We start from the raw sequence: 27240 nt of genomic DNA on the forward strand, positions 1-27240 counted from the left end.
TGCTCTCAGTGACATTCAGTTCAATTTTATCTCTATACCCTCATCTCAATGCACTTTAAATAGTAGGGTGAAGACTTAAAATGTATACAGACAAATCCAGCAAAATCCAAGGTTTCATTTGTATTTCCTTTGTGCAAGAAAAATGGTGAAAACACTCACATTTACTAGGAAGGGAAAAAAAACCCTGGCAGGACCAGGATCAGGGAAGGTGGCCATCTGCCTTGACCTGTGAGGTGAGGTTAAAGGGGAGAGAGCACAGGATGGCAGACAGAAAACAGAGAAACGCATAGGAGATGCATAAAAGCTAGATCATTGGAATTTAGTGAGAAGAGGTTCATGAACATATAAATATTTGATGTAAACATTTTTTTTAAAATGTAAAATAATTTGGGCAGTAGATTGTTTGAAAACTGGAACGTTAATGGCAATAAATTACTCAGTATATATTGAGCAGCAAGTGAAAAAGTCATCCTGAGGAAATGGTTACACGTAGAACCAGCCACCATTGAGGAATGAGGAATTGACATTTTCCCTAAGAGCACAAAAAGATCTGGAGTAAATGGACTGAGTATGTAAAACCCACAAGGTCAGATTTTACTTGAACCTACCTGTAATAGTAAATACGACTGGCTTTCTTTTGCAATAACAAAAAAAGTAATTTAATAATTGAAAATATTGGAAAGACAATAAGTTCTTTACTGTTGTAAATACGATATACATTGGAATTGTAATACCTTGCTTTTTCAATTCAAATAAAATCCTTTTATTAAAAAAAAGAGATACATAAGAAAGCAATAAAGACTTAGGAGGTTAGTAAGTTCAGTAACAGAGAAACATGTAGCTCCATATCCAGAGATACCTGCAGAGAGAACAAAACACAAACTACAGAAGAGAGAAGACACAAAGTTAGAGCCAAGCAATGGTAGAGGAGAGGTGCTCAGTGCATCATGGGAAGTCACCCAGGAGTCTAGCAGCACAAGTAGAGACCCAGCTCCAACTATAAGCTTTATCAAAGAGAAAAGCTTTAAGGCTAATCTTAAATCTTGGCACAATGAGCTTCCTCAGTTTGTTTTATGTGCCTCCTGATTTTCTTTGTATTTTATTGTGCCAGCTCACATCTGTTTCCGCTTCTGTTATGTTTTTTTTATGTTGTTTGTGCAACTCTAAACTGAACTACTTTGCAAAGTGCTGCTGGAAGTATTGAGAATCGCTTCATCTATATTTTATGACATGGAATTTTTAAAGCTCATACACACCAGTGGCCCATCCACAAATGTTTTCAGTTATTTTTAACAATAAAAATGGTTCGCAATGGTTATTTTTGCGGGTTTTCATCTTTTATATTTTTTCCTTTGTTCCATTATACACACATGTGTAATCACAATATGACAGCAAAAAAAAAGTTGAAGTTTCTTACCAGGCAGTTACAAATTTTGGAAATGCTACAGTGGTACTACAAAGTGCTTTATATTATTTTTTCTTCCTAACATTTGACTGATGCATGATGTTTTTCAAGAATCCACTGCATTATTGAGCTTTTATGCTTTCATAAATATTGATATTTTGGTGCATTTGGGGGAATATGTTCAGTGGTTCACCAGCTGAATCAGGATTTGGTAGATGTATTATAAAATAACTCACAACACACAACGCAACCCTTGAGCTGTGCAAGCAAAACCAAGCAAAAATATTTTAACACAGCCTTTTAAGTGATATGCATCAGCTTCATCCTGTAAAATATAGTTTAATAAGCTGCTATGTCACTTTACTGTGCCAGCAATCAATTAGAGAAACATTTGACCAAACCGCTATTTCCATGCATTGATTGTCTGATCAGAATCACTACACACACAGTGGAATAAATTGCAAAATATCCAGGAATGCAGTGTTTTAATAGTGAACTTGATTTATTTTAATCTCAGTAGCAGTCCAATAAAAGCACAGTGCAGCAGGTTCCAAGCAGCACAGTCACTTCAATCATCCTTTATTTGAAGGCTCATCTTTAAAATAAACATTGCTCGTAAAATAAGGAGGCGCTCCATGTTTCTTCACTCTGTGTGGGAGAAAGCAAAGAGAATTTACCATCAATTCCTTTCTTTTTTTTTATCTTTTAGATGTCAGTGTGGCTGTGTTTCCTCTCACCTTGGACACTGAGGACGGTGGAGCATTCAGCTCGTCCTAAGCTGTTCTCTGCAGTGATGGTGTACTCTCCCATGTCTTTGGGACCCACACGGAGGATCAACATGGAGCAAACTCCACAGGTGTTGGAGGTGTAATAGTTGGTATTTGTGTTTAGACTGACGTGATTTCGATACCATGTGATGCGAGGCGTCGGGTTTCCCTTCACCGCACAGCTCATGTGGCATTCATAACCTTTGGGTGCACTGTGAAGCTTCAACGGTACAATAAAGCTTGGGGCACATCGCAAATCACAGTCCCTCCTGGTTGGTGCATTTATCACAAACTTCGCTACAAGAGAAAAGACACAGTTTTATTATATCTTGTCATGAAAGAGTGATTATTTGGACTTTAAAATGTACACACGCACATTTTTTCTTCTCCATCCCCCAGGTCGGTGACTCCGAGGGTGCAGATATGCCCATGTCATTTTTGGCATAGACTCTGAAGTGATATTCCCTCCCGTGCATTATGTTGCACACTGTAAATTTGTTATTGAAGAGTCTGTCAGCCACCGTGGACCATGTACGTTTAGTCGAGTCCAGTTTGGACACTGTGTAGTGGAGACGATCATCACGCTTCTCATCAGGAGAAGGTTCCCAGATCACTGTCACAGTTTCTGGCACATTCTCCTCCAGTTGTACTGGTCCAGGAGGCTTTGGATCATCTGTAAACACAGTCTGTTTTATTTACATCAGCTCCAACAACAGCTCCTTACAAGCAATGTTGCAAAAGTAGTTTTCGTTTTACCTGTGACCCTGACTTCTGTACTAAATGTCTCCTGTCCCACAAGATTTTTCACCAAAATGGAGTAGATTCCTGAATCAGAACGCTCAGAAGAGGGAATCAGCAGCTGGGATGAGCCATCGGAGTTACTGATTGTAACCCGCTTTGTCACTGGTATGTTGTCCTTCAGCCACATAATATCTGGCCGCGGTGAGGCCTGTTGAAAAGAACATTCTTAAAATCTTGAGTATTTCAGGGGAACATACTGTAGTTTCCTTTAGATTTCACTGATATTCAGTTTTGTGCAACCAGGGTTTGCCCTAGAGTGTAATATATTATGAACCTGAAGTATACATCTCACCTCGAAGTTTACTGTGATCCTGACAGAGTTTCCAGCCCTCACCACTATGAAAGTCTTCATCTTGTTGTTGGTGAATTTTGGCCTCACTAAAATAATCCAAAAAAAAAAAAAAAAAAAAACAGAATTGTTGGACAGATGTACAAGAATAGCTTCAAATGGTAATATGCAATTGAATTAAGTTTATCCAAATTAAGTTAAAGTTAGATGTAATAATATCATTTATCTCTTCCCAAATGACTATTGTTACAACTTCATTTTAATAGAAGTCATCTTAAGGTTTCCAGTTCTCCAACTTAAATATTCACTCTATTTAAACATTAATATAAAATGTGATTCAGTTATTAGACTATTATTTCCTGGTCTTTATATTAATCCACATGAATTTAGGAAATAAATATAGACATTAGACGAACAATGTTAAAGGAGCAGTAAACAGAATTTTCAAACTTTTGCTGAAATTAGAACATCAGTTTAAAGGGAGAACATATTTTAAGTTGATAGAATCCACAAAAGGCAACCGCCTTCACCAAGCGGAAAGATAGATAAGATTCATCCAAAACAAGAATTTACCTCAACTACAGCTCAAATACTCTTTTTTGGCACGTTTACCTTCAGGAGGTTCAACAGTGGAATGAGCAGAACAATTAATGGAAAGAGAAATGATGAAGCCAATGAGGCAGAGTAATGGATTTTAAGCAGTTAATTTTAACTCCACAGTTTTGCCATTTCAACTACAACTAACCATGAGAACCATAAAGTGTTGACATACCAGGTGAGGGCATTGCGAGGACATAGTTGGACAGCTCCTCAGGGACACTCTCCCCTCCATCATTAGTCGCAATCACTCTCACCCAGTACATGTCCATGGACTTAAGGCCTTTCACACTGTAGGAAGTCATGATGATGGGGCTGCTGTTACAGCGGGACCATTCAAGGCAATCTGCCTGCCGAATTTCAACAAAATATCCTCTAGCTTCATCCTGTATCTCTGGTTTTTCCTCGGGTTTGGTCCAAGTCAGGACAAAGTGGCTGTAAGAAGTTTCTGTAACCTTCAGGCCTGTAACTTTACCAGGAGGCTCTGGAGTATTGCAGACACCAAATATAAAACATTGAGTTTTTAACTATATAAAGTATGGATGATAAATAAGATTATCAATTAAGATACATACATTCTTTTGTTTATTGTTTATTGTAGCATGGAAAATAGATGCACACTTACTTTTTGGATCTCTTGCAAAAACAAACTCTGAAGGATTGCTAGATTCACCAGGTCCTGAGAGGTTTATTGCAGTAACTCTGAATTCATATTCCATACCTTCCACAACATCCTTCACGGCATACTTCTTTTCTACAGGAAATTTTATAGGTGGAGTGAGAGAGGAAAAGAAAACAACAGCAAAAAACCAACCCAAAAAACATCACAGTTACAATCAACGCCATCAAGCTGAACTATGAGGTAAAATAAAAACACATACCTTTTATTAGTTCATCCATGGCATTGACAACAGTCCAGAGGTTACTCCCCTTCTTGCGTTTCTCCAAAATATAGCCCAGAATACGGGAACCGCCTGTGTTGCTCGGTGCAGCCCATGAAAGGTTTATGCAGTCATCAAAGGCACTGACCACCTTCGGAGGTGCTGGAGGGCCTGGAAAAGCTGACGGATGCAGAAACAAAGTAAAAGTAGAGAATCAGAGTCAGAGGAGTCGAGCTAGTCTTGTGTAGTCTGGAACTCTTCTTGGTTCAGAGAATGAAAACTGAATAAGTATCTACCAATGAGACACTCGAGAAATTAAATATGTTGTGGTTCTGTAACTAATGAAACAAACTGCTTTGACATTAGAGAGCTGTGCTGTGATTTTCAGGATTTACTATATGAAAATAAAGGATTCAATAAATTAATTAGCCCTCTGTTGAATTGATAATAATTTGGTGAGAAATATCAAGGCAAATAAGTGAAATATGTTTTTTTTTTTGTTTTGGTTCTGAAGTGTAAATTGTAAATATACATTGAGTATTGAGCTGCTGATCAGACATAAAAAGTGCTTTGGTGTTAGTTCACTTTATAGCCAGTACTGACAATAATCATTATTTTCAGCTCTATATAGGATGCATAAGCAAGGATAGGAGTATAGAGTGGTAGCAGTAGAAACAGGGACAGTAAAGAACAGCAGGGGGCAACAATTACACTGAATCTCTCCCTCATTTTCACATAGACACAGGAAAACCATAGGCACAAATAATAATAGTTGGGCTATTTCAGTTTCACTTCCTTCCTGTTGACTCACTGTCACATTGTGCTTTTCCTTTTCTGACAGGCCTAATGTGAAAACGACATACACTGTGGTGGAATTTGTAGTAGCTTGTTAAAGATTTGTCTGTGATTATTGAACTAAATTGTGTGATTCAGTTAAGCTAAGTGAGGTGAGAGAGAGATATTTACTCTTTGTTCATATTTTGTCTGTTTTCCACACCTTGAATTGGCACAGATCTCACCTGTTATTTGTGTACCAACTGAATAGAAGGAAAAGCTTTGTGCTGCTGCCGTTTGAAGCCACAAGGAGTCATCACTTGGTAAACCAGTTGGAAAGTATGATAGTAATGTATGCTTGTAGTAATGTGGATGAAATAACATATTCAATTGCTTTGGAGAAAAAAAGTCCACCTGAAGCTCTGTAGTGTCCGAATGGGCAATAATGCAAACCCCAATTATATAGATCAAAGACCAAATGCACTGCAATTTAAGAGCATTTAGATATTATTATTATTATTATTATTAGTAGTAGTAGTAGTAGTAGTAGTAGTGGTAGTAGTATATGTATATGTATATATATATATATATATCAAATTTAATAAATTTGATATATATATCAAATTTATTAAAGTTGATCTCAATAGCAGTTAATATTATAATTTAGATAATAGATTTACATTATAATTTAATAGTTTACCATTTAATGGCATTGTAGAAAGATACCGTCATGATCTTTGGTTATAGTTGATTTCTTGTTTTATTTTGAACATATGCCTTTCCTTGTCAATCTCCTGTGGTTTTATTTCCTCTTTACTTCCTGTCTGCTTCACCCTCATTAGTTCCACATGTGTCTTGTTTCCTCATTAGTTCTCATAGTAGTCCTGTGTGTACACCTGTTAGTCATTAGTTTCTGTTCATCTGTCTGCCTGAGTTCTCCCAGTGTTCTTCTGGTTCGTGCATTTACTTTTTTGAATTGTTTGGTTCTAATGTGTTTGCTCTTCATGCTTTTAGATTTTTATCTTGGAACCTACGTTTATATCCACATTCAGCGTCTCTCCTGACACCCCCACATAACAGATGCAGTCAAAGCATCAGAGTGGTGTTCAAGTTTTGGTTCACTGGCAACAAAAAGCTATGGTAACTGTCTAGTTCATTGACTGAATGAGGAGAAACTAAACATCAGGTTTTTAAGAGGAAAATGTATTCAAGAGAAGGCACAAACCTTTCTTTGTATTCTCTAAGTAGATCTGAAGATAAGCTGATGTAGGAATAAAGGGTGGTTGTGTGTTTAAACCAGCAGCAGAAGACCAGAGACATCTTAATTTGTCACAGTTTGGGAAAGCACATGTGTGGTAATGATGGCTGTATTCCATTTACTGGAGGCCCTGTTTCTGTGCATTGTCATGGCTTACTGGGTAGCTTAATGGAACTGCGTCGTCATTAATATACCTGTGCTTTCTTTACTTTGACAAATCAAAATGTCTGCATTAAACCAGGCCTGCTGACGTTTCTGCCATACAAAATGAATGTCACTATTTTCTTGCAGCTTGTGGAGAATAATTGGACCATGACTACAATGAGGACTTCATCGCGCTTGTCAAGGACGACTTTCAAGTCTGGCCAGAAATTCTGGGGAGACTTAAAGAGTGATAAAGACAAGATGGAAAGCTGGTACGACATGCTGACTCCAACAAGCCAAAGTGGAGTATTTCTCAAGCAGACATGCAAAAACGGTAAGTCATTCTTTTTTGCTTTGTGCTGGTGCTGCTGTGTTTAGCTTGTGCTGTGTAGGCTGTGGTGCTGTAAAGGAGCCTGTGCTTGTTGTGACTTTTTATACCTGGGCCTTTTCTGCTGGCTGTGTGCTAGCTGGTGGTTGTGCTGTGATCAGGCCTACATACCTGAAACTTTCTAGTGGTGGAGAGGAACATAGGATGTCACCTTATGATTGTACCTGTATGTCTGTGGCCTGAGATTTTGACTTAGTGATTTTTTTTTTTTGAACCAGTTTAAGGGGCAGTTGCATTGTCTTTAATGTTTAGCCCTAGTTGGCAGTTTTGCTGAGAACCATGGAATGGTTTTGTTTTTACTGATGGAAGGTTAAGAATATTCTTTTTTAGTGTGGTTTTGGATTTTAGAAATAAATGAATCAGTGCAACCTAGAGATTATGTAGTGTGCATTATGATGAGTTGAAAGCAGCAACTTCATGTGCCATGTGCTTGTCTGTCTTGAATCACAAAGCAAAAGCACTTTGTCCTCCATTTATTTCAACTATAGACTGATGAATGGGGAACTCATGTAAAGTCAAGTCACTGTTTTTTGTATAGTAAATTTAAAGCAACAGCTGTTGCACCAAAGTGCTTTCTAGTAGAGAAAACAAGACTAGCATGATGAATTTTAAGTCCTAAGTTTATGACCTTACTATATTATGTATTGTGTACATTTATCAGTGTAATTTTAATATTACGGTAAAGACCCTACAACATAAAATGAGCAACAACTTTACCTGTGTAATTTAAAATGTTAAGGTTAAGACTTTTCAGTATTATTTCAATATATAATACAAATTCACTGACTACATTAAATGTTAAGGTTAAGAACCTACAACATTATATATGCTTAACAAATTGTCTGAATAATCCAAAAATCAAGGTTAAGACCCACAAAATTATAAATGGGAAAATCTCACAGATTATTTTTTATTCATATCAGTTTGACTTACCAAGTGTTCCAGCCTGCATTTCATCAGTCTCCATCACTTCACTTGTTCCCTCTGCTGTCACTGCCCGGATGCGGTAACAATATTTCCGTCCACGGTCCACGTCTGTGTCACGGTAGCACGGTACACCTGGGATTTCCCCGATTTTCTTCCAAGTGTTTCGTCCCACCTGCTGTCGCTCCATTATATAGTTAATGACTGGTGAGCCGCCGTCATCCTTTGGAGGCCGCCACTTAAACTCAATACCTGCAGCTGAGCTCTCAGTCACCTCTGCAGGACCCAGGGGGGAAGTCGGTTTGTCTGAAATGTCCAGAAATTCATGTATGAATGTTCCTCACGGTTAATATGTGAGGACGTGAATGCAGTATTCATAGGAGGAAAACTGTTTTTTCAGGAATCACCTGAGCAGAATGATCCCTTTGGGAAGCTCTGAAATACATTTCTCAAATATGGACTCAAGCAATGATGACGCATTGAAGTGAAAAGTGCTTCTTACTAAAGAGCTTATGAAGAAGTCATGTCTAGAGTAATTTCCTTTAAATTGGTCCAACATTGTTAGTGTGTGATATGATGAAAGGGAATTATTTCACTGTTTCTGCATTGTCCTTTATTTACTCACCGAGCACAATGAGCTGCGATACAGCCTCAGTGAAGCCATGTTCGTTCTTGAGCTTTATCTTGATCTCTCCCGTGTCTTTCCTCTGACACCTGCTCAGCAGCAGGAGGCTGCGACTCTCACATTTTTCTATTTTTGTATTGGTATCATCATGGAGTTCCTCTCCTTCTCTGTACCATTTGATTTTTATGGGTTTGAAGCCAACAAAATGCAGTTTGAAGATGGCGTTATGCCCCACTTTAATTATCACAGGCTCAGTGAAATCATTGAGATCTTCAGGGTGAAACCTGGGGGGATCTAAAAAAAAAAAAAGGGTCATGTTAGATCTGAATCACTGTGAATATTTCTATCCCAATGTAGCTGCAAGCATAATTCTCCTTAACAGTTTTATTGCTTAAATAAATCCAGCATCATTATTGTTACACTGGCAAACTTTCATACCTTTGACGTTGATCATCGCCTCTGTTTTACGACCATCCGCCTCAAAACGATATTTCCCAGAGTGCTCATCCACACACTTGGTTATGACTAATTTATGGATTGGACCATCTTTAGCGATCGAGAAATGGTCATCTGGGGATATCTAATTGGATAGATATCACAGAGAAATAAACAAATCGAGCAACAACTATTGAAAGTTAGTTCTTCCAAATCAGAAGTACTGCAGAGCTTTGTGGCCCACTGAGGCCCAGACATTAGAACCATCTGCCAAAAACTTTAAATAAATGAGAAAGCACTGTAGAAATACTGTATGAATCCTATGATAATGTCCAGGCGCCAATATTGGCAACAATTGACCCTAAACAGTCAACTTTTTGTGTACTTACCTTTATTATTTCACTTAAACATGAACAGGACTTGTAAAGAGAGCTTTGTACATTTTAATGTGATTGTATGACACATGTCTCAGGCAGTGACAGTCATCTTAAGAACCACATCCAAATCAGCTGACCTGCCAACCATTTTCTTTACATTCAGAAATGTGTATTAAATCCCACTGTATGTTCTATGGCTGAATTAGATACTAAATGTTCATTGCTGTTGCTTAGTTAATTTGAAACGAAATAATTCCCAGAAAAGGTGAGTTATGGCCCCCGGCCTCCTGTCATTTTGCAAAAGTTGCTGCAGGGCAGAGCTAGTTGACAATCCCTGTGTTAGTGCTGTCACATGTCTGGTTCAGTTCAAATGCTCTCTTGTGCATTTGCTTGCTTCATACAGTTTCTTTAGGATTTTAAAGCTTCTTCTTTGTTTTCTTTTCTATGTTTGACTACTCATTGAAATTCCTGTTGCTGCAAGATTGAAATTGCCTGAAAAGGAGGGAAAATGGTGTGGTTCATTTGTGTGAGATCAAAAAAACTGAGCCAGATATGTCATTTTAACATAAATTTACATACCATTAAATCCATCTATATTATGAGATAATTTTTTATAATTGTGCTACTGTCGCACATAGATCTTAACATATTAATGCAGATTTTTTTTTGGATATATTAGAAACTGGAATGGAAATTCAACCAGAGGTGTGCTGAGCTTGTGTTCATATAATTATTCTATTCTTGGTGTCCAGTTACAGTTTGGATTACTGTTGCTTATACTTGGTTATTTCTTTCTGAGCTTTATGGTCACCAGAGAAGATTGATGCATTAAGGTACAGTTAGTCACAGGAATTGGATTTCTCTGCGTTGGTCCATGTGATGATGATGCAAGATGACTTTAACAAAACTGTTCAACCTGTCCATCGGCATGAACATAAAACCACATCTGAACTAAGTTTCATTTTCCTTAAACCAAATGAACCAAACTACATGCAGCTGTGAGGGCCTTATTAACACAAAACCAAAAATGTACTAGTTTAAGTTGTATGACTCACCTTTTTGTTGTCTCTGAACCAGACTCCCTCACAGTGTTCACTGCTGAGCTTGCATGTCAACTCAGCCGTCTCATTGATGATGGCACTGACATCAGACAAACCCCAGATGAACTGTACGCCTGGATCTAAGTACAGCCAACAGTTAGACACTGTCATTATTTGTTACCAATTTTAGCATGATGGTTTCTTTTTTATCTGTATTTCATTACTCTTTCTGTTTTGTGTTGATACTCTGTTATTTTGTATAGCTTTTTTGTCTGTGCTTTTTAGAATCTTGTTTAGCAAGCATTCACTGGTAGCAGAAGAATGATTCTCTCTCTAGACAAATGCAGATCTGTCAGGCACATTCATGTCAAAAAGAAAAGGAGGATGATTGAACAATTTTGCTTTGCAGTGTAGTTTTACTCTTCGGGACACTCCCTGCTGTGGGAAAAATTACTTTTCAACACTGTACACAGAGAAACAAGATAAACAACATTCAGAGGTAATTGTGAATAGATCAATATTACTATTATCAGTCCACAAGGAACTGATTTCAGTGGAATCTTTTTACTAAGTAACTAAATGCTTATTGTTGTAATGCTGCAGACTATGTACTTTGAATTTTCATGATAACACTGTTTACATGACATGTCCAAACTACCATAAAGCTGCAGTAAATTTCCTGAGTACCCAAGTTAAAAAATGGTATAAAAGCCTCATAAAACACAAGTTATATGAATATAAATTTATAAAGCTGACATTACAACGCTTATGCTGCTTGATGAAAGTGATGAGAAGTTAGAATAGTAATCATAGTCCGTTAGGAATGAAAAAGAAATTACCAGGAAGTATAACAGAGGTTGGAAATTCAAAATAACACCAGTATTTTGTTAGAGTACCAAAATACTCTAAAAGGTGAGAGTATGTGTTCAGATAATGTTCATTTAAGTGCATGGTTGTTGTTTTTTGGTTGTTGTTTTTTGCACAAAGATGTGTTTCAGTGATTCTATCATAGCAAATTTAAAGTTAAAGGTGTCACTGGAAACTGAAGACAGCCATAATATACATGATCTTGTGTATGGAAACTTTTGTTTGTGATTTTATATGTGATTACTTACCAGTCACCAAGTCTTCTATCAGTGATCCTTGTCTTTTACGCTTCGTATGTCTGGAAGAGCCGGTGACATCCTCAGTCTCGTCGCATGTGCTGTTGTCTTTAGGACATTTACTTTCCCCTTTAAAATCAAAATGTTAAGCCATTTGCTTTTAACAAACGGTTATTTAAATTTGTTTCAGAATTATGAAACTTTCAATCTCAACTTGAAAACAGACAATGTTGCCTATAAAGCCAAATCTGTTATCACTGCTACTAAACAAGAACAAGTTTACGACCCACTACTTCACCTTCCTTTAATAAAAAAGTAAGTTGTGAAACAATATGAATTACTTCATGTACAAGATGATCCTTAACCGTTCTTGTCTGGCCATTAATCTGCACAACATCGCTATGCAGCAATGCCCCAGTCTTACCACCGACTGCATCCTTTGGCTTCCTGTTCTGTTTTGAACGTTTTTGATGCTTGACCTGTCCAGTAGAGTCCTCATCCTTGTCACTTTCACTTGGTTCACTGTCACTTTCTAGTTCATTTGGATCTGTGTGAGAGCCACAGAATGGAGGTAATACACATGCAGCTTTACATAGTGGGTTTTCATTAAGCTTTCAGCAGAAGATGATTCTTAAGCGTTATTGTCTGGCCATTAACCCATACAACATGACTATGCAGTAACACACCACTTACATCTCTTACCACTGACTGCATCCTTTGGTTTTTGGCCTCGTTTTGAACATTTTAGATGCTTAACCTGTCCAAGAGAGGCCTCATCTTCATCACTTTCACTTGATTCAGTGTCACTTTCTAGTTCTTTTGGATTTTTGTTAGAGCCACAGAATGGAGGTAATACACATTCAGCTCTATATAGGGGATTTTCAGTAAAATCTGAACAGTCCTGCAATGTAGTATCATTTGATACAAAATGTCCCATTAAATGATATCCATTGGCTACAACAAACAAACAAAAAAGTGTCAGCCATTAATTCTTCACGCCTTTAAAGTGTAATTAACAACGTTACCGACATTTCAGGCCAAATGTAAAATCATTTCTCTTGTTTGGGTCTATAAAATAGCTTAAATTAGACTTCTGTTATTCTTATTTTTTTAAATTTATGCTCTCCTTAGATTAGGTGGCAGAAGTAACAGATTAGAGGAACTACTGAAAATGATGTAACATTGTACAGACAGATTATAGTGCAGCAGAAACACAGATTGTTCTGTCTGTAATATGTAGTATATCTGATATGAAGTATGTCTCATGTGGGGTCAGATGTAGAGCTTCTACTACTTGGTGTCAGTAGGATCCTTCTTACCAGATGTTTGTTCTTTCCAATGGACCTTCTTTGTTTTCTTCCGATGCTTGACAGACCCAGCAGAGCTTTTATTTCCATTGGATTTAACTATTTCATCTCTACTAACGGTAGACATTTCAAGCTCATCTGTGTCATCATATTCTTCACTGGACTCTGGAAAGACACAACACATGATCAAAACAGTATTAGACCCTACATTTATGGATGTTACCTTAGCAAAAACACATTTTATAGAGTGTTTTCAATCATCAAAAAAAAAAATCCTTTCTATAAATATGTATAATAAGAGCAGCACTATTTTGCACGTTGTTTCTTATCAGTTACCCCATTTTCTGACTTTTTACTTCACTTCATGTGTCTTGAATTAACTGCATTTTATTAATAAATGTATTATATTTTTCTTTATTTGGTGACATTGCTGCACTCTTTAACTGAGAAGTGTAATCTGGGTTGTTTTGTTGAACCTTTCTGGCTCATACCAGTAGCACTGAACTTGTGTAAGTATACAACAGTGCTAACAAAGCCTAGTAAGTGTCTCTTAAAGATCAAAGCACTGTTTCTACTATGTCAAAATTAATTCGAACACTGACAGGCAAAGATTATCACACAGCTAACCAGCCATGAGCCAGCTATGATCAGTTAATCCCCTGTGTTCCCAGCAAGTCTGCATGTTTTGACCTTGAAATGTAAATTGTACCCATTACTGACTACTCACTGCAGTGCTGGAGGTGGAAATGCGTTTGTTAGGTATATATCTACTTTACCTGTTACCTTGTCAAAATCCACTTGACCAGATTTGGTGTGTTTCTTGTTCTTGGGGTCATCTACTCTCAGTTGCACATCTGCTTTTGTTACACACCCTGAATTGTCTAATTTGGATACTGTGCCATCTCCTTTTGAGTTCTTTCTCTTTGTTTTCCCTTTTCTCCCCACTGGCTGAGCACTGGCTTTTGCAGTGTCAGATTTGTCTTTTATGTCTCCAGCATTTTTATCCGGTTCGGTGATTTCAGAGTTTTTACCGTCTCCTCCACCAGTGGTTAGTGTCATTTTTTCTTTCAGTTGTCCTCCATCATGTTTTGCTTTTACAGATGCTAAAATCTTCTCCATCTCCTGTCGATATTTTATTTGTTGCTCTTTGGCCACTTTCTCGAGGTCAATCCGTGCTCCACCTGCCAACGTAGTTTTACGACCTATCTTCTTACCGGCAAGGTTACTCTCAGCTTAAAGGTTATGAAGTAGGACATAGATGACACAGTCATTTGTGAAAATCATCACTTCTGATCATGGCAATAATTAGGATTACATTGGTACAGATTGGCAAATTGATTATTGTTGCAATGTACTATAAGGTGTCACCTTCCACAACCAGCCAGGCACTGCAGGTTGTAATTCCAGCCACAGCTGAATAAATGCCTTTGTCCAGCTGCTGGCAGTCCCTGATCAGCAGCCTATGAATTAACTTGTGGTCTGACACAGTTATACTGTATTTTTCCCCATCCTCCAGGTTGCTGCCTTTTCCCATCCATGTGATCTTAGATAGTGGGTGAGTCAAAACACATTCAAACAGGGCATCCTCTCTTTCTTTGGCTTTAGTCTCCTGGATTTTGATAACAAAGTCCACATTGGAAACTGGAAAAAAGGTGAAATATTAAATTTCGTGTTTGGAGTATTTGGACAGTTACAAATGTTTAATTCTTCTTTTTGCTTCAGTATTGAAAATTTGAAATAACATAATGGAGACCACATTAAATTGCAAGTCTCAGCTTTAATTTGTACATGTACATCAGTATTTAAAGAAGTGTGTGAGAGATATCGCTATTAAAAAGAGCTCGAGTAATTCAACACTTGGCTCTCAAATATTTCTTAATCAGCTATATGATTTCAATGTTAGCTCATCCACAAAAGAGCTCAGACTTTAGATGTTTTCCAGAATTTTCTCACCCTATAAAGGGAATAATTTTCAGTTTATCACAAACACTCATAATTTGGAGATATATGCAGTCAAGAAACTCAAGTTTCTACTTTAGTACAATACTTGAGTAATATGTACATTCTGTGTGGATAGTTTTTTTTACGTGTGGCCATTCTCCCCATTGGATGAAAATAAAGTAGTAAAATATATATATATTATATATATATATATATATAAAAAAAAATATATATATTATAAATAATATTATCTGGACTGTGTGTGGGGGAAAAAAAAGAAAGCGCTTCTTAAAACTGTCATCTTCCAAATTGAAATCAAATGTTAAATTAACACTTAAATGGGATAAATTAGTATTGTTAGACACTTGCAGAATACAAATGAACAGTGGATCTTTTTTCTTTCAAACCCAGGCTGCTTCTTTTTTGAACCTACGTTTATACTCTTCAGAGAGAATGTTGAATTCTTCAGCACCGACTTGATTCAGCCCTGCATTACGGAGGTTGATCTCGTCAACATCCCCCTCATACAGGCCTGTGCCATTTTGCATCAGGCCGTTAGTGCTGAAATGCTTTGTCCTCCCAATGCTCCTAGGATCGTTTTTCAGTTTTTCATCTTCATCATAAGGACTTACACCATCCTGCAAGGTGCACAGAAGAGTTACAGACAAAATGAAACTTTAATCTTCTCACTACTGAGAAGATCATTTTGCTATATGATATATTGCATATTTTAAACATATCAACGATAATCAACATTTTCCAGTTGTTTTAAATCTGCACTGTGAATCTGATGTAAGTTTGAGACATATACATACCACTCACTGACTGCTCTGTAATGGGAACTAATACTGAGTGAGCAGTAAACTGATCTCTGGCTCATACATTAATGCAATGTAGTAATGAGGCTATGGCTCAGGTGGTAGACTGGGTTGTCCACTAACCCCAAGGTTGGTGGTTTAATCTCCAACACCTTGAGCAAGACACTGAACCCAAAGTTGCTCCCGATGGCAAGCAAGCACCTCGTATGACATCAAAGATGAATGTAGCGACCGAGACGTCTCCTACAGATTACGACTGTGAACTTTGAGTTTGGAATTTCACTGTCACATGGTCTAGGTTTTTTGAAATTGAATTTTAAGAGCTGACTGGAGACACAGTAGTGACCTGTCAATCACAAGGTAGCCCCACCTTCAAACATACCTCACTTTACCTATTTTACTGTGAATGGGAACATAATTAACACCTTACTGTATTGAAAAGGTCTTGAACTAGATATCGAGACCAGAAAGTCATTAGTAAAATGTTTACTGAGGTAACAAATCAATGAAGAAATTTTGTCATAGACTTTTATACAATCGGCATTGTTTTCTGCAACCAGAGGAGTCACCCCCTGCTGGCCACTAGAAAGAATGCAGGTTTGAGGCATTCTGCGATGACTTTACTTTAGACCTGAACCTACATCCATCTATTACATACAGTCAATGGCTGCACAGCTGTTTTTGCATCTAAAACACTCAACATGTTGCATTGTAGGAATGTTGACAGAGGGCAGAGTATGCCATTGACATTTCTTTAATCATTTCTTTGTTGGAAATTTCACACAGAATTTAGACACTTAAATAAAAGTGGTAAAAGATACATAAAAATAGTAATATAGCAAATAGGGAAGGATTGTCAGTGTAGCAGCTGAAGAGTTTCTCTGTGCACTTTTTAGCTCAATTTCTAGCTCTATTAAAGCACAACCATGTTTATCTACTTAATTATAACTGTTTCTGATACTGACTAGAGAAGCACACATCTGGTCAAGATGGGAGTCAGAGAGACCTTGGAAGTGAGAGGGATAGAATTAATGACATCAAATGAGCAGTGAAAATGGATGATAAGTGTCCATAATGCATTTCAAATGCAGTGCTTCCACTCATTTTGGCTATACCTTTTGATTTGAACAATTAACTTATTGTAACAACAGGCATGAATATGTTTTGGTGACTATTTTCCCTACTACTTTATTCTACACATTTTAAAATTTATTTAAATAGTATTGATGTGTGATCTGTAATGAAGCTCTATATGAAAGTGTATGTATTTGTGCTGGCTCAGCTCAGAAGTTGCCATTTTCAGTGTTTGACAAATATTTGCAAAATAACTGATGACAAAGCACATTAAGAATTGCATTGATTGCACAGAAAAGAGACATCCTGATTAGATGGGCTGCTTAGGAAAACACCGGTGGCAGCAACTTGTCGATGCAGTAAGCATTAAAAAGCTCACTGAATTTGTTGCAGTTTTCAGAACAGCCGAACAGATATTTATGGGCTTAATGCATGAACAAATCAATGAATTATTCTTCTCTAAGACATATTGCAAACAGACACTAAAACTGGCAATGTTGTCAAAGTAATAGGCCTATGTCTGAGCCTCACATTGTAATTTTACAGTGTAAAAATTATGTGGAAAATTTTCAGTTGGCTTTTTTTTTTGAACATTGACCAATCATCTCAAATAGTATTTTAGAAATAAAATATGATGGATGGGAACTTCCTGCAGCAAGCATATATGTTTCTCCGTGTGTACATTTTATCCATGGTATACATTTTTCATTATCTTCTCACTGATGATTTTTTCCTGCCTTGTGTGTAAAATCATGTCTATATAATACTCACAGGTGTACAGTGTGTTAATACAGAGGAAAATGGAGAGGATGGCACCCAAAAGAAAGATACGTACAGTGACGGTGTCAGTAAATAAAGAGTATTAAATATGGGCCTAATGATTCTTAATTACAAAAGATCAGAACATTGAGGAATAGTCACAATTTAAAATATTATTAGCTAGTTACAGACTGTGAAGCCTAATTGTCTGTTACAATCATTTGCAGCACATTTACTATCTGATAGGCAAACTCATTAAAATATGCAATAATTAAGATCAGTGCATATGATGGAATAGTGGCATTGTGTGCTACAGGCCACCAGATTTTGGCTTTTCACACCAAATTTCTACTCCTGGAGAAGCATGACTGTGGTGTCTCCTAACTGATTACAGTTTCCTGCTTGCTGGTTATTCCATATCCTTGTGGAAAGTCCGGCTTTTCTTTCTTTTTTTTTTTTTTTATCAGTGCCAGATGTCATCAGTAACACAATAAATCTCTTGTGGCATGTCTTATCAATAGCTACATTAGCAGAGGAAAATGCATCAAGGGATGAGAATGTTCATACCTTACACTTATTTTGTGCTCTCTCCTTCTTCTTCTCTTCAAGTTTCTTGAGAATCGAATGTAAGTCTGTAACACCGAACTCAGAACAGATGCGCTCGTAGTCCTTTCTGTCAGCATTCAGCATCGCATCCCAGAACTTTTCATCACTTTCTCCATCTGCTCTCTCTACTTTGCTGAAGATATGAGGCAAATATTAAATATGATGCAACTGACTGTCAGAAAAGAGCTACTGGTTAAATACACACTCATGCAGAAATGCCTGGTTGACATTTTGATAGCTTGCAATTCTTACCTCTTCTTCAGCAGTTTTCTGAAATCTGCTGGATTTGTTGAAGCTGAAAACAGCACATTCAATTTATGTTTGTATTTTTGCAAACTTTTACAGCCAATCAGATGACATCAAGTCACTCACAATAGCCTATTATATTAAATAAACAGAATAAGGACCTTGCTCTTATTTTGTTATTTGTATTTGTGGCTTTGTCATTTTAATGTGCTCTAAGAAACGATGAACACTAAAAGGCCGCTTACAGAAGGAGCGACTGCCTCACATGAACAATGAAAAACAAATGATCACAGTCATGCTTCAGAGTGTGTTGTATGAATATCTTACCCTCATTTACAGTCAGTGTTGTGGTCCAGACAGCTTTGCCATATTCATTCACTGCATGGCATTTGTACGTGTCTGTCTCTGCACCAGTCACATTGTGAATCTAAAAGTACAAATAACTGACCAAACTCACACAGCAAATGGAGCACAGTACATTTCTGTATTGCAATTAAAAAAAAAAAAAAAAAAACTGCTCACAGGATTTTGACGACATGTGGAATCACTGAGTTACTCACCTCTAATATATACTCCCCAGTTGATTCATCATATTTACTCAGAAATTTTTGCTTCTCTAAAATATTTCCCTTTGCTCTTTTCCATGACACCTCTGGTTTCGGGTCTCCTTTCACCACGGCCTTAAAAACGGCTAATTTTCCTAAATGATAACATAAAGGAACTCATTAATTATGTTTCATTTAAGTTTATAGTTTGAAAGATATTGCTCAAACCCATAGGTTACTTTTAATGTCTTCCCTTGACAATAAGTTACTGTCATTTATTTAAAAACATATCTTTTCTTTGACAAAACAGTTGCAAAATGTACCAGTTTCAGTGATCTGTTGTAATGTAGAGAAACGCACCTTCGTCGATGGTTAATGGGGTTGGTTTAGATATGAAATCTGGGGTGCTTTTTCCCTCCGGCAGATTCATTACATACTGTGTGATCATTACCCCAGGGGTCTTAGATCTTCTCCGGAGAGCAGCTAGTCAGAAAAAATAATAAAAAGAAACATATCCGTTAGATATGAGCATATTAAATTACTACAAAACAAAAATGAATCCAGCATTCTAGGATCTGAAATGTATATTCAGATTAAGTCTGAATGTACTTTGCTGCTTTCAGTAGAAGTGATTTCTCTTTAGCTACCAGCAGATGTCAGGAATGTCAAACATATTCCCAGTGATGATTTGTGTGCATGTTGACAGCAACATTAACTTTTTGGCAGCTGTACAAATGGAAAATACAGCACACAAATCTGCATTTATGCTGCAGGAAGAAACTGTACAAAGCCATTATAGTCCTGTTGAGTTTTGAATTTGCTACCAGTGACAACTGCAGGTTTTTAACTTTTGCTGAAAGGTGTACATGTCAGCTTTTGCTCCCGTGTCGTACCAGCTGTGCTCATTAATGTCAGCTGGGATAATAAGGTAGAAAATCAACACCCCTAAATGCCAGACATGGTTTTATGTTAATATCTGAAGCTTCTAGAAGAAAAGATGTCTCTGTCATTGTAAAGGATAATATTATTCTGACACATCTTACAAATATTTTTCTTTATATGAGCATTAAATCAACAAAATTTCTAAATAATCCTAAAACGCTGAAGTTTTAAGTAGACTGTGGGTTAAGTAAATTTTGCAGAGCTGAAGGTGGTGGTGATAAAATGATTTGTTTTGTATGACTAACACTCCAAATATGTATTCCACTTACAGTGATAGAAAACCAAGAAAAGCAGCAAATGATCACACTAGAAAAGTGTGGAATTTTTGGCAACTTACTTGTCATACTTCCCTATCATTAGCCCCTTTCAGACGTGAAATACGTAACATAGCTGGTCTCATAGATCTGTTAACCCTTTGATGTGCAGCATGGGTCAGGAGTTACTCATTTTCCATTGGATTTGGGTCACTTTTGAACAATGTTGTGCAGCAAAGGGTTAAAGTGATGGCATTTTGTAATTCAGATGCAGATCACTTTTACAGTAATGTTCCACACAGCTTCACTGAGACACACCCACCAAGTGATACACAGAGAGCCATGAGTAATATGTCATATATGCAAGATTTGACAGCACCAGGTAATGTATAATAGGTAATAATGCACCAATAAACAAAAGACTTAATCTAAACTAACAGGAAGCGGTCTACATAATAATGTAATTTCTTTCTGATCTATAGTAATTATGTCCATGCATGATGATAATCTATTAACTTTTACTATGATGTTGCCAACAGTAAAATTAAAATCTCTTGTGATGGAGGAACCTGAGGATGGCTGCTCAGGGACAAATGATGTAACTGTATGTAACAGCTCATCTATCTGATGTAAAATAAAGAACACAGTGCGACTTCCTTCTAGAATCTGATCGATCCTGCCGCCATGTCAGGGATAATATAAATGCAACTTTCTCTATTTGAATACCCTCATATGGACCTGATGCTGTCTGATGCTGCACGTATTTAATAAACGCAGAGGAAAGACTCCTACAGACATCTGGAAACAACAAACTAAACTTTAGTTCCTGATAACATTTTGTCAAAACCTAGATTACATTCATTACTTTTGAGTCTCATTTATCTGACCTATTAGTTTTACTTTTCAGTTTTTGGTAGATGTGAAATTGTAGGGAAAAGTGAACAAAACATGTGTTTTGTGATGTTGGCTTGCAAACCACATCCTTTTCTCTCTGTGATGCTTTTAGATGAATATTGGAACTGAAATGTTGAAATAGCCTTCCCCAAATCATATCACAGTAGCAAAGTAGGTTGTGATCTCACATATAGATTCTGTCTTGTTTTCTCCAGTACACAATTTATATGACTTGTGTAAATGCAAGAATATGTTGAAAAAATGATGGACTAACTCTACTATCTGCCTTGGTTTGATGCAGGCCCAGTTACAAAAGATATGACATTTATTGTGTAATCATGCATGAGTGTTGAAGAGTCATTTTATCACCAACCTTTCTGGATCGTATACAGAAGAGTCCTCAGATTTGAACCTCCAGACTCAAACAATTCATCAATTGTCAAGATAATTGCAGAGTTTTTTCCTTAAATCGTCACCATTTTAACTTTAGCACACATATTCAGTGCATTGCCCTCAAAGTTTAATGAATAGACTGCACACCAATTCACTCAATTATTTAAAAAAGCAGTGCATGAAATCCACTCTGTGATCCTCTGCCTACCTGCTCTTCTGCTAAAAAAAATAATTTCCTGTCAGGCACAGAATGTGCAAAGATTGGGGGATCACGCAGGAGTCGATGGAGAACAACATTAATCCAGGGATTAATGATTATTATGACAAGGACAGAAATAGGAGAGCTCCCACCCTGTCAGACGTGTCACTACTTTAAGGTAGTAAATGGATGTTTCAGGTTATCAACACAAAGGCAGGACAGGTCAAAAGCAACACGGAATTCAATAATACTTAATGTATTATTCAATATTTATTCCATTATTCATAATAATGACTGTGTCTCTGTATTATGTGCATACAGTACAACAGTTCATCGAAACGTCAAAAAACCTTCTATGTTTGTCTAGTAGCGAATAAACAAGCTCTCTCACGTCACCTGACTTGCTGCCAGACACCTCATTAAAATGCTGAATATATCGGTGAACAATGGAGAAACCTGGATGAAAAGAAATTACATTAGATTAGACAGATATACATGAGGGAATGCGGTGTTATGACTGTAGGACATTAAGTGGTGCACATTTATGTATGTAATATTTGTTCAGCAGAGGATGTTCTGTACGGGTTGCACCTGTGAAATTACAGGTCATGCCCTGCAGGCGTTTCCCTGTTTTTGTGGTAATGTCGATGATTATTTGAGGTGGGAGAAACATTTGCTTGCATTTAGTGTAGGTGTATGAATTATGTGGAAGATGGATAGGAATAGAGGGAGAGAGAGAGAAATAATTGAGAGACTGACATAAACAGCTGGTGGAGATGCTGGAAGTGAAGACTTAGGCAGGGAAATGTAGAAATGCAGGGCTTCATAGTAACTTGTGTCTTTTAGTAGCACCAGTGTTCCCTGCTGAAGGTATAAACAACACCGACACAAAATCAAAATGCAATGCATCACATCCATATTTTGTCCATCTTAAAAGATGAAAACAGTGCTATAAAGTTAATTAAAGCTTACTTTAAACATAGACACCAAATAATGAATCTGCAGATTTACTGGTTATTAGTGTCCATGTCCCTCTACTCTGCAGTGATACAGTGAATCCAGCTAAAGTTATCATTTCTAAGCTGTGATTATTTAAACAGAGCTTTCCTCTTACTGTTGGTTCTGCTTTAACATTTCCACAGCTACCTGTTTTCCTTACTAAGGAGCAGCAGCTCTGTCAAAAGATGATCCCCTCACTTGTTCATGAAAATCCTGTTTACAGTCCCAGGTTTAGCTTAAGAGAAAATGCAGAATTGTTGGAGATCATTAACACAGTAATATTTCTTCAGAGAACATTCGGAGGAGCTTTAGATGGAGTGACCTCATTAATCCTGGAACTTACTCGTTCCTTTTGAGAGCAGGTTGAAAGATTTTTCAACTCAAAGTAACATTATCAAGTTTATGTGTTACATTAGCGGTGTTAGATTAATGTCAGCTTCTTTTTTTTTATTAATGTGAACAAATGAATGAGTGTCGTTCGTCTCTGTGGCTTCTGATCCAACTCTCACTGAGTTTAGTTCAGAAAACTTTTAGGAACTAAAGCATCAGTTAACGTTACTGACAGACACTGAATGTACTAGAGGTCACTGCTTCTGAACAAGAAAGAGCGACTAAATGGTTGCAGTGCTGAAACGCATCGCTCATCGAGGCCTGAATAAACTGAACCACCGAGTGGGTCACAGCAAAGGGCAGCAGGCTGGCAACTGTAATCCAGGGATGCTTTCTTCTCATCCTCAGTTTATCACTGAAGCCTGGGAAAGAAGACCTTTAGTCAACTGGATGTCCAAGTGCCTGTCAGTAAAAGGTCCAGTGAATCCGATAAGTAAATGGAGAGGGCTGACCTGAGGTCTTCAGCGCTTTGACTGTTGCCATGTCGACGTCCTGGTCAGCATTTGAATGTTTTGTTTTTATGATATATGCGAGAACATGAAATAAGACATACTAATCCAACATCATTCACGGTGCATCAACCTTAATTATTATCATACAGGGACATTTAATCTCAGTTTAATCAGTGGTTTTATCTAACGTTACCAGCAGTGACAGTCAGACAATGACACATGATCACATGACAGGCTTACAAGCTATAGCTATGCTAGCAACGTCTCATGAAAGTTTGTATACAATCTGAGGTCTTGAATAACATTAAAATATGTGAAGATGACCTCCAAAATGTAGAGAACACAAATATACAGTTAATTTAGTAAATGTGCTGATAATATTAAATAACAACTTGTGCATCTGCAACTGTGACTTGCACGCTAGCAAAGCATAATTATATATTTCAAACAATGACCAGTTGTCAGGTTATTGTAAGTATTTCCAGCATCCCCTTTGCGTCCCCAAACTACCAGAGTCTTAGCTACAAATCAAACAATTCTGACAGAAGCTTCAAAATCCCCAAAACGGTATTTAGGTCAGCCTTACAAACTGTACTGTACATCATTTCATGGGGTTATAAATGTTTCAAGATTGTTTTTTTTTTTTTTTTTTTTTTGGACTATTTGGGAGCAACAGGGAAAGCTGTGAATACTCCATTGACATATTATCAAGTTCTTTTTCTGGCTATCTGATGAATGTAATTCCAATGCCGGCTCTTCTTTAGCCTTCAATTAGGAAGGCTTGGCCTTAATTATTTGTTGACTCCAGCTATATGTTCTGTTTTGGCAGGATTAGTGGCGGCTCATTTCCCACCACTTTTGGTGATGAACTATCCGGTACACTATTAACTGTGTATGAGACTAATGTCCGCTTCCATTACAGATAATTGCCACCAAACAGTGTTACAAACCAATGGTGAAAATCTTTTTGGTTCAAAATAGTCATCCTGTATAGATCAATTTTTCTTTCACCTGTGTATTTAATCCATGCAAGATCCCCCCCCCCCCCCCCCTTTTTTTTTCTAAACAATACTGCTGAGCCAAGGTGTTTTTGGCCTAAAGATCTAACTACTGCTGTTTTTTGTTTGGTTTTAGGGACTAATAAAGAAATGAGCCTTTATGATCACACGATCTCTAGGCTGCAGCATTTACTAGTGTAAGTATTTGCATAGTTTCCTATAAAATCCATCCTGTCCGAGAGCAGAAAACTGTCTTTAACATTTACAAAATGTTAAAGCAATAAAGCTATCTTTAACATTTAGAAAATGTTATTCATACCGGAAATGTATCACGAAATTATTATGACAGCCCAATATGCTAAATTTGGCCGATGTCTTCTCCGAGGAAATGCATTACTGGTCGTTTTCATAATTTTTCTTGACACTGTTTGCTTGACTCAGCTGCAGCAGACTGCATGTCTCTAAGATATTCAGTATAATGGAAGAGGAAAAAGCAGAAAAATATTAGAGTTTTGTTACTGTACTTGGTCTGGCAGCCGAACCCGTTTTCTTCTCACTTTTCCACATTTTGGGGGAGTTGATTTGCAAAACAGCAACCTGCAAACAGAAAGTGATCATTAGAGCCAATCGCAAAGCAGCAGTGTTGCTTCGCATTATAAAGTATTATCTCTCCATATCTGTTTTGTATATTTGTTTTTCCTGCTGTGTTTTTCCAAAGAAAAACCTAGCATTTTTCAGATCAGTTCAGTAAAAGACGGACAGTTATGGTTTGATTTATTCAGTATTTCAGCACCACAGAGCCTCATTCAGACAGCTAACATACAAAGCTCTTAATAACCAGACTCCATCACATCTAAAAGACCTTATTTTGCCACATTGTCCAATAGTGCACTTTGCTCTCAGAGTGCAGGCTTAGGTGACCCTGAGCCATTCTTTAGTGATGCTATTGTGAGCCAAGGCTGTTCCTACGATGCACTGAGCAACACTCCTCTACTCTCCTCTCTTTCCTTCCGTACATTTCTATAACATTGTTACATGTCTTTAGCTTTGTGTCTTCTTTCTCCTGTAGTTTGTTTTGTCCTCTCTGCAGAGATCTCTGGCTCGGAGCTGTACTTTTCAAATCTGCAGTCACTGACCTCGCTGACTTCCTATGTTCAGTGTGTTGCATTGCTTCTTTGTTTTCTCTCTGCTGTCCTTTTCTCTCAGTTACCTCCTCACCCCGACCAGGTAAGGACAATAAATGCCCTCCTGAGCCTGGTTCTGCTGGAGGTTTCATCCTGTTTAAGGAACAGTTTAAAGGGGATTTTTGCATTTGTTGGGTCTCTCTCCCCATAACATAATATTGTGAGGTGTTCACCTTACTATATGAAATGTCCTGTGATAATTTATGTTGTGAATTGCCATAACACAAATAGAACTGAACTGATTATAAAACTGCCAAACCTTCTGTATCTCCCGAGTGGATAAACAAGGAAGATCCAGTATGTGCTCCATGTGAAGGAAGGTCAAAAGTGAAGCATTATGTTTTTTTTTTAATGATCTCAGGATTGCTAGGTTTTGTGGTCAGTCCATGCTGTGAGGAATACATGTACCTTATGTGCAAAGAAAATGGATTTAATCAGTTAAATGCATTCAAAAGGGATGGCAGCAGCTAGTTGTTATGCAACACAACATATCAAGTGTATTGTTATCATTTTTAGGATGATCTGAGGACTTACAGACATTGAGATCATGTACGTTGAGAGGCTAAGTCATACTAAGTTCAAGACCAACACTAAAACATAGCTCCCAAATCTGTAATTAGCTGCAATCCTATGATAAGGTTGAATGGTTCCACCAATCTTAATTAGACTGATGCTACTTGAATATCTTCATTCTCAGAAAGATGCTCAGAATTTGGTGCTGTTAATACATCAATGTTGTCAAAGTATGCCAATTATGAATAAGATAATAACCTGACAAATATAGAAATAGTGTGGGGTAGTGACATACAGTGCAAGTAATTTGATCTTTATTACAGCTATACGTTGATTTATCTGTTCATATTGACTCAATGTTTGCACCCAGTGCAGCAGTTTGTGGTCTATCATGGTTTGTAATGATTTAAAGGACAAAATCTGTCCATCAGACATTACCATACAGAGCAAACCAAAACTGAAAAAGCATCTCTTTGATCCCAACTTCTTTTAAGTAGAACGCTCTGATTCCTCTTAGGAGCATCATGTAAACCCCCCTAGTTGTCCGACTTTTATACCGTAATTAATTTGGATATCATAAAGAACTGAACGCTGAGCCATGACCACAATGTACCTTTGGTCAGACACAAACAAGCAGAGAGAAAAAAGTGGTTTACCTGTCGACTGGTTTATAGATGTGGTCTAAACTCGCTGCCTCCTGGGTTTTACCGGATGTTAAATCCTTTGGGGAAAACACGTTTGCTGCTTGCAAGCGACTGTCAAAGAGAGGCTTCTTCTCAAAGAGAGGCAGATGGATGCTCAAAGCGGGTGGGTTATTATTGTTGAGGGGGTAGTGGGGTGGAGGGGGATGTGGCGGTCACTGCATGAGATAAGGCAGGATGAATAGCCAGAGGGAGAGGGAAGGGCTACCAATGACAA

The 27240-nt window shown here is 37.4% G+C and overlaps 1 protein-coding gene across 4 annotated transcripts; it reads right to left on the reverse strand.

Annotated features, from left to right (window-relative positions):
* Positions 1–1881: 1881 nt before the first annotated feature.
* Positions 1882–27163, reverse strand: LOC111572092 (immunoglobulin-like and fibronectin type III domain-containing protein 1). Of its 4 annotated transcripts, none has more exons than XM_035950677.2 (27): positions 26979–27163; positions 25150–25222; positions 22183–22242; positions 19465–19587; positions 19120–19259; positions 18887–18986; positions 18566–18608; positions 18275–18446; positions 15490–15694; positions 14484–14756; positions 13892–14347; positions 13128–13280; positions 12511–12762; positions 12233–12355; positions 11821–11937; positions 10721–10845; positions 9292–9433; positions 8854–9147; positions 8238–8534; positions 4741–4920; positions 4485–4613; positions 4035–4343; positions 3266–3351; positions 2929–3121; positions 2549–2845; positions 2143–2469; positions 1882–2053 (listed from the first exon to the last, which is right to left on the reverse strand). In XM_035950677.2, exons 2-27 carry the CDS (start codon positions 25190–25192, stop codon positions 2049–2051), a joined length of 4644 nt encoding a protein of 1547 aa, XP_035806570.2. In that variant the 5' UTR covers positions 25193–25222; positions 26979–27163; the 3' UTR covers positions 1882–2048. The 4 variants fall into 4 exon arrangements, with proteins under 4 accessions (XP_035806570.2, XP_035806569.2, XP_035806571.2 ...); XM_035950676.2 differs by having other exon boundaries at positions 12502–12762; XM_035950678.2 differs by lacking the exon at positions 12511–12762 and having other exon boundaries at positions 26979–27162.
* Between the last annotated feature and the right edge of the window lie 77 nt (positions 27164–27240).

This window comes from Amphiprion ocellaris, chromosome 8 (genome assembly GCF_022539595.1).
Source record: "Amphiprion ocellaris isolate individual 3 ecotype Okinawa chromosome 8, ASM2253959v1, whole genome shotgun sequence".
NCBI classification, from domain to species: domain Eukaryota; kingdom Metazoa; phylum Chordata; class Actinopteri; family Pomacentridae; genus Amphiprion; species Amphiprion ocellaris.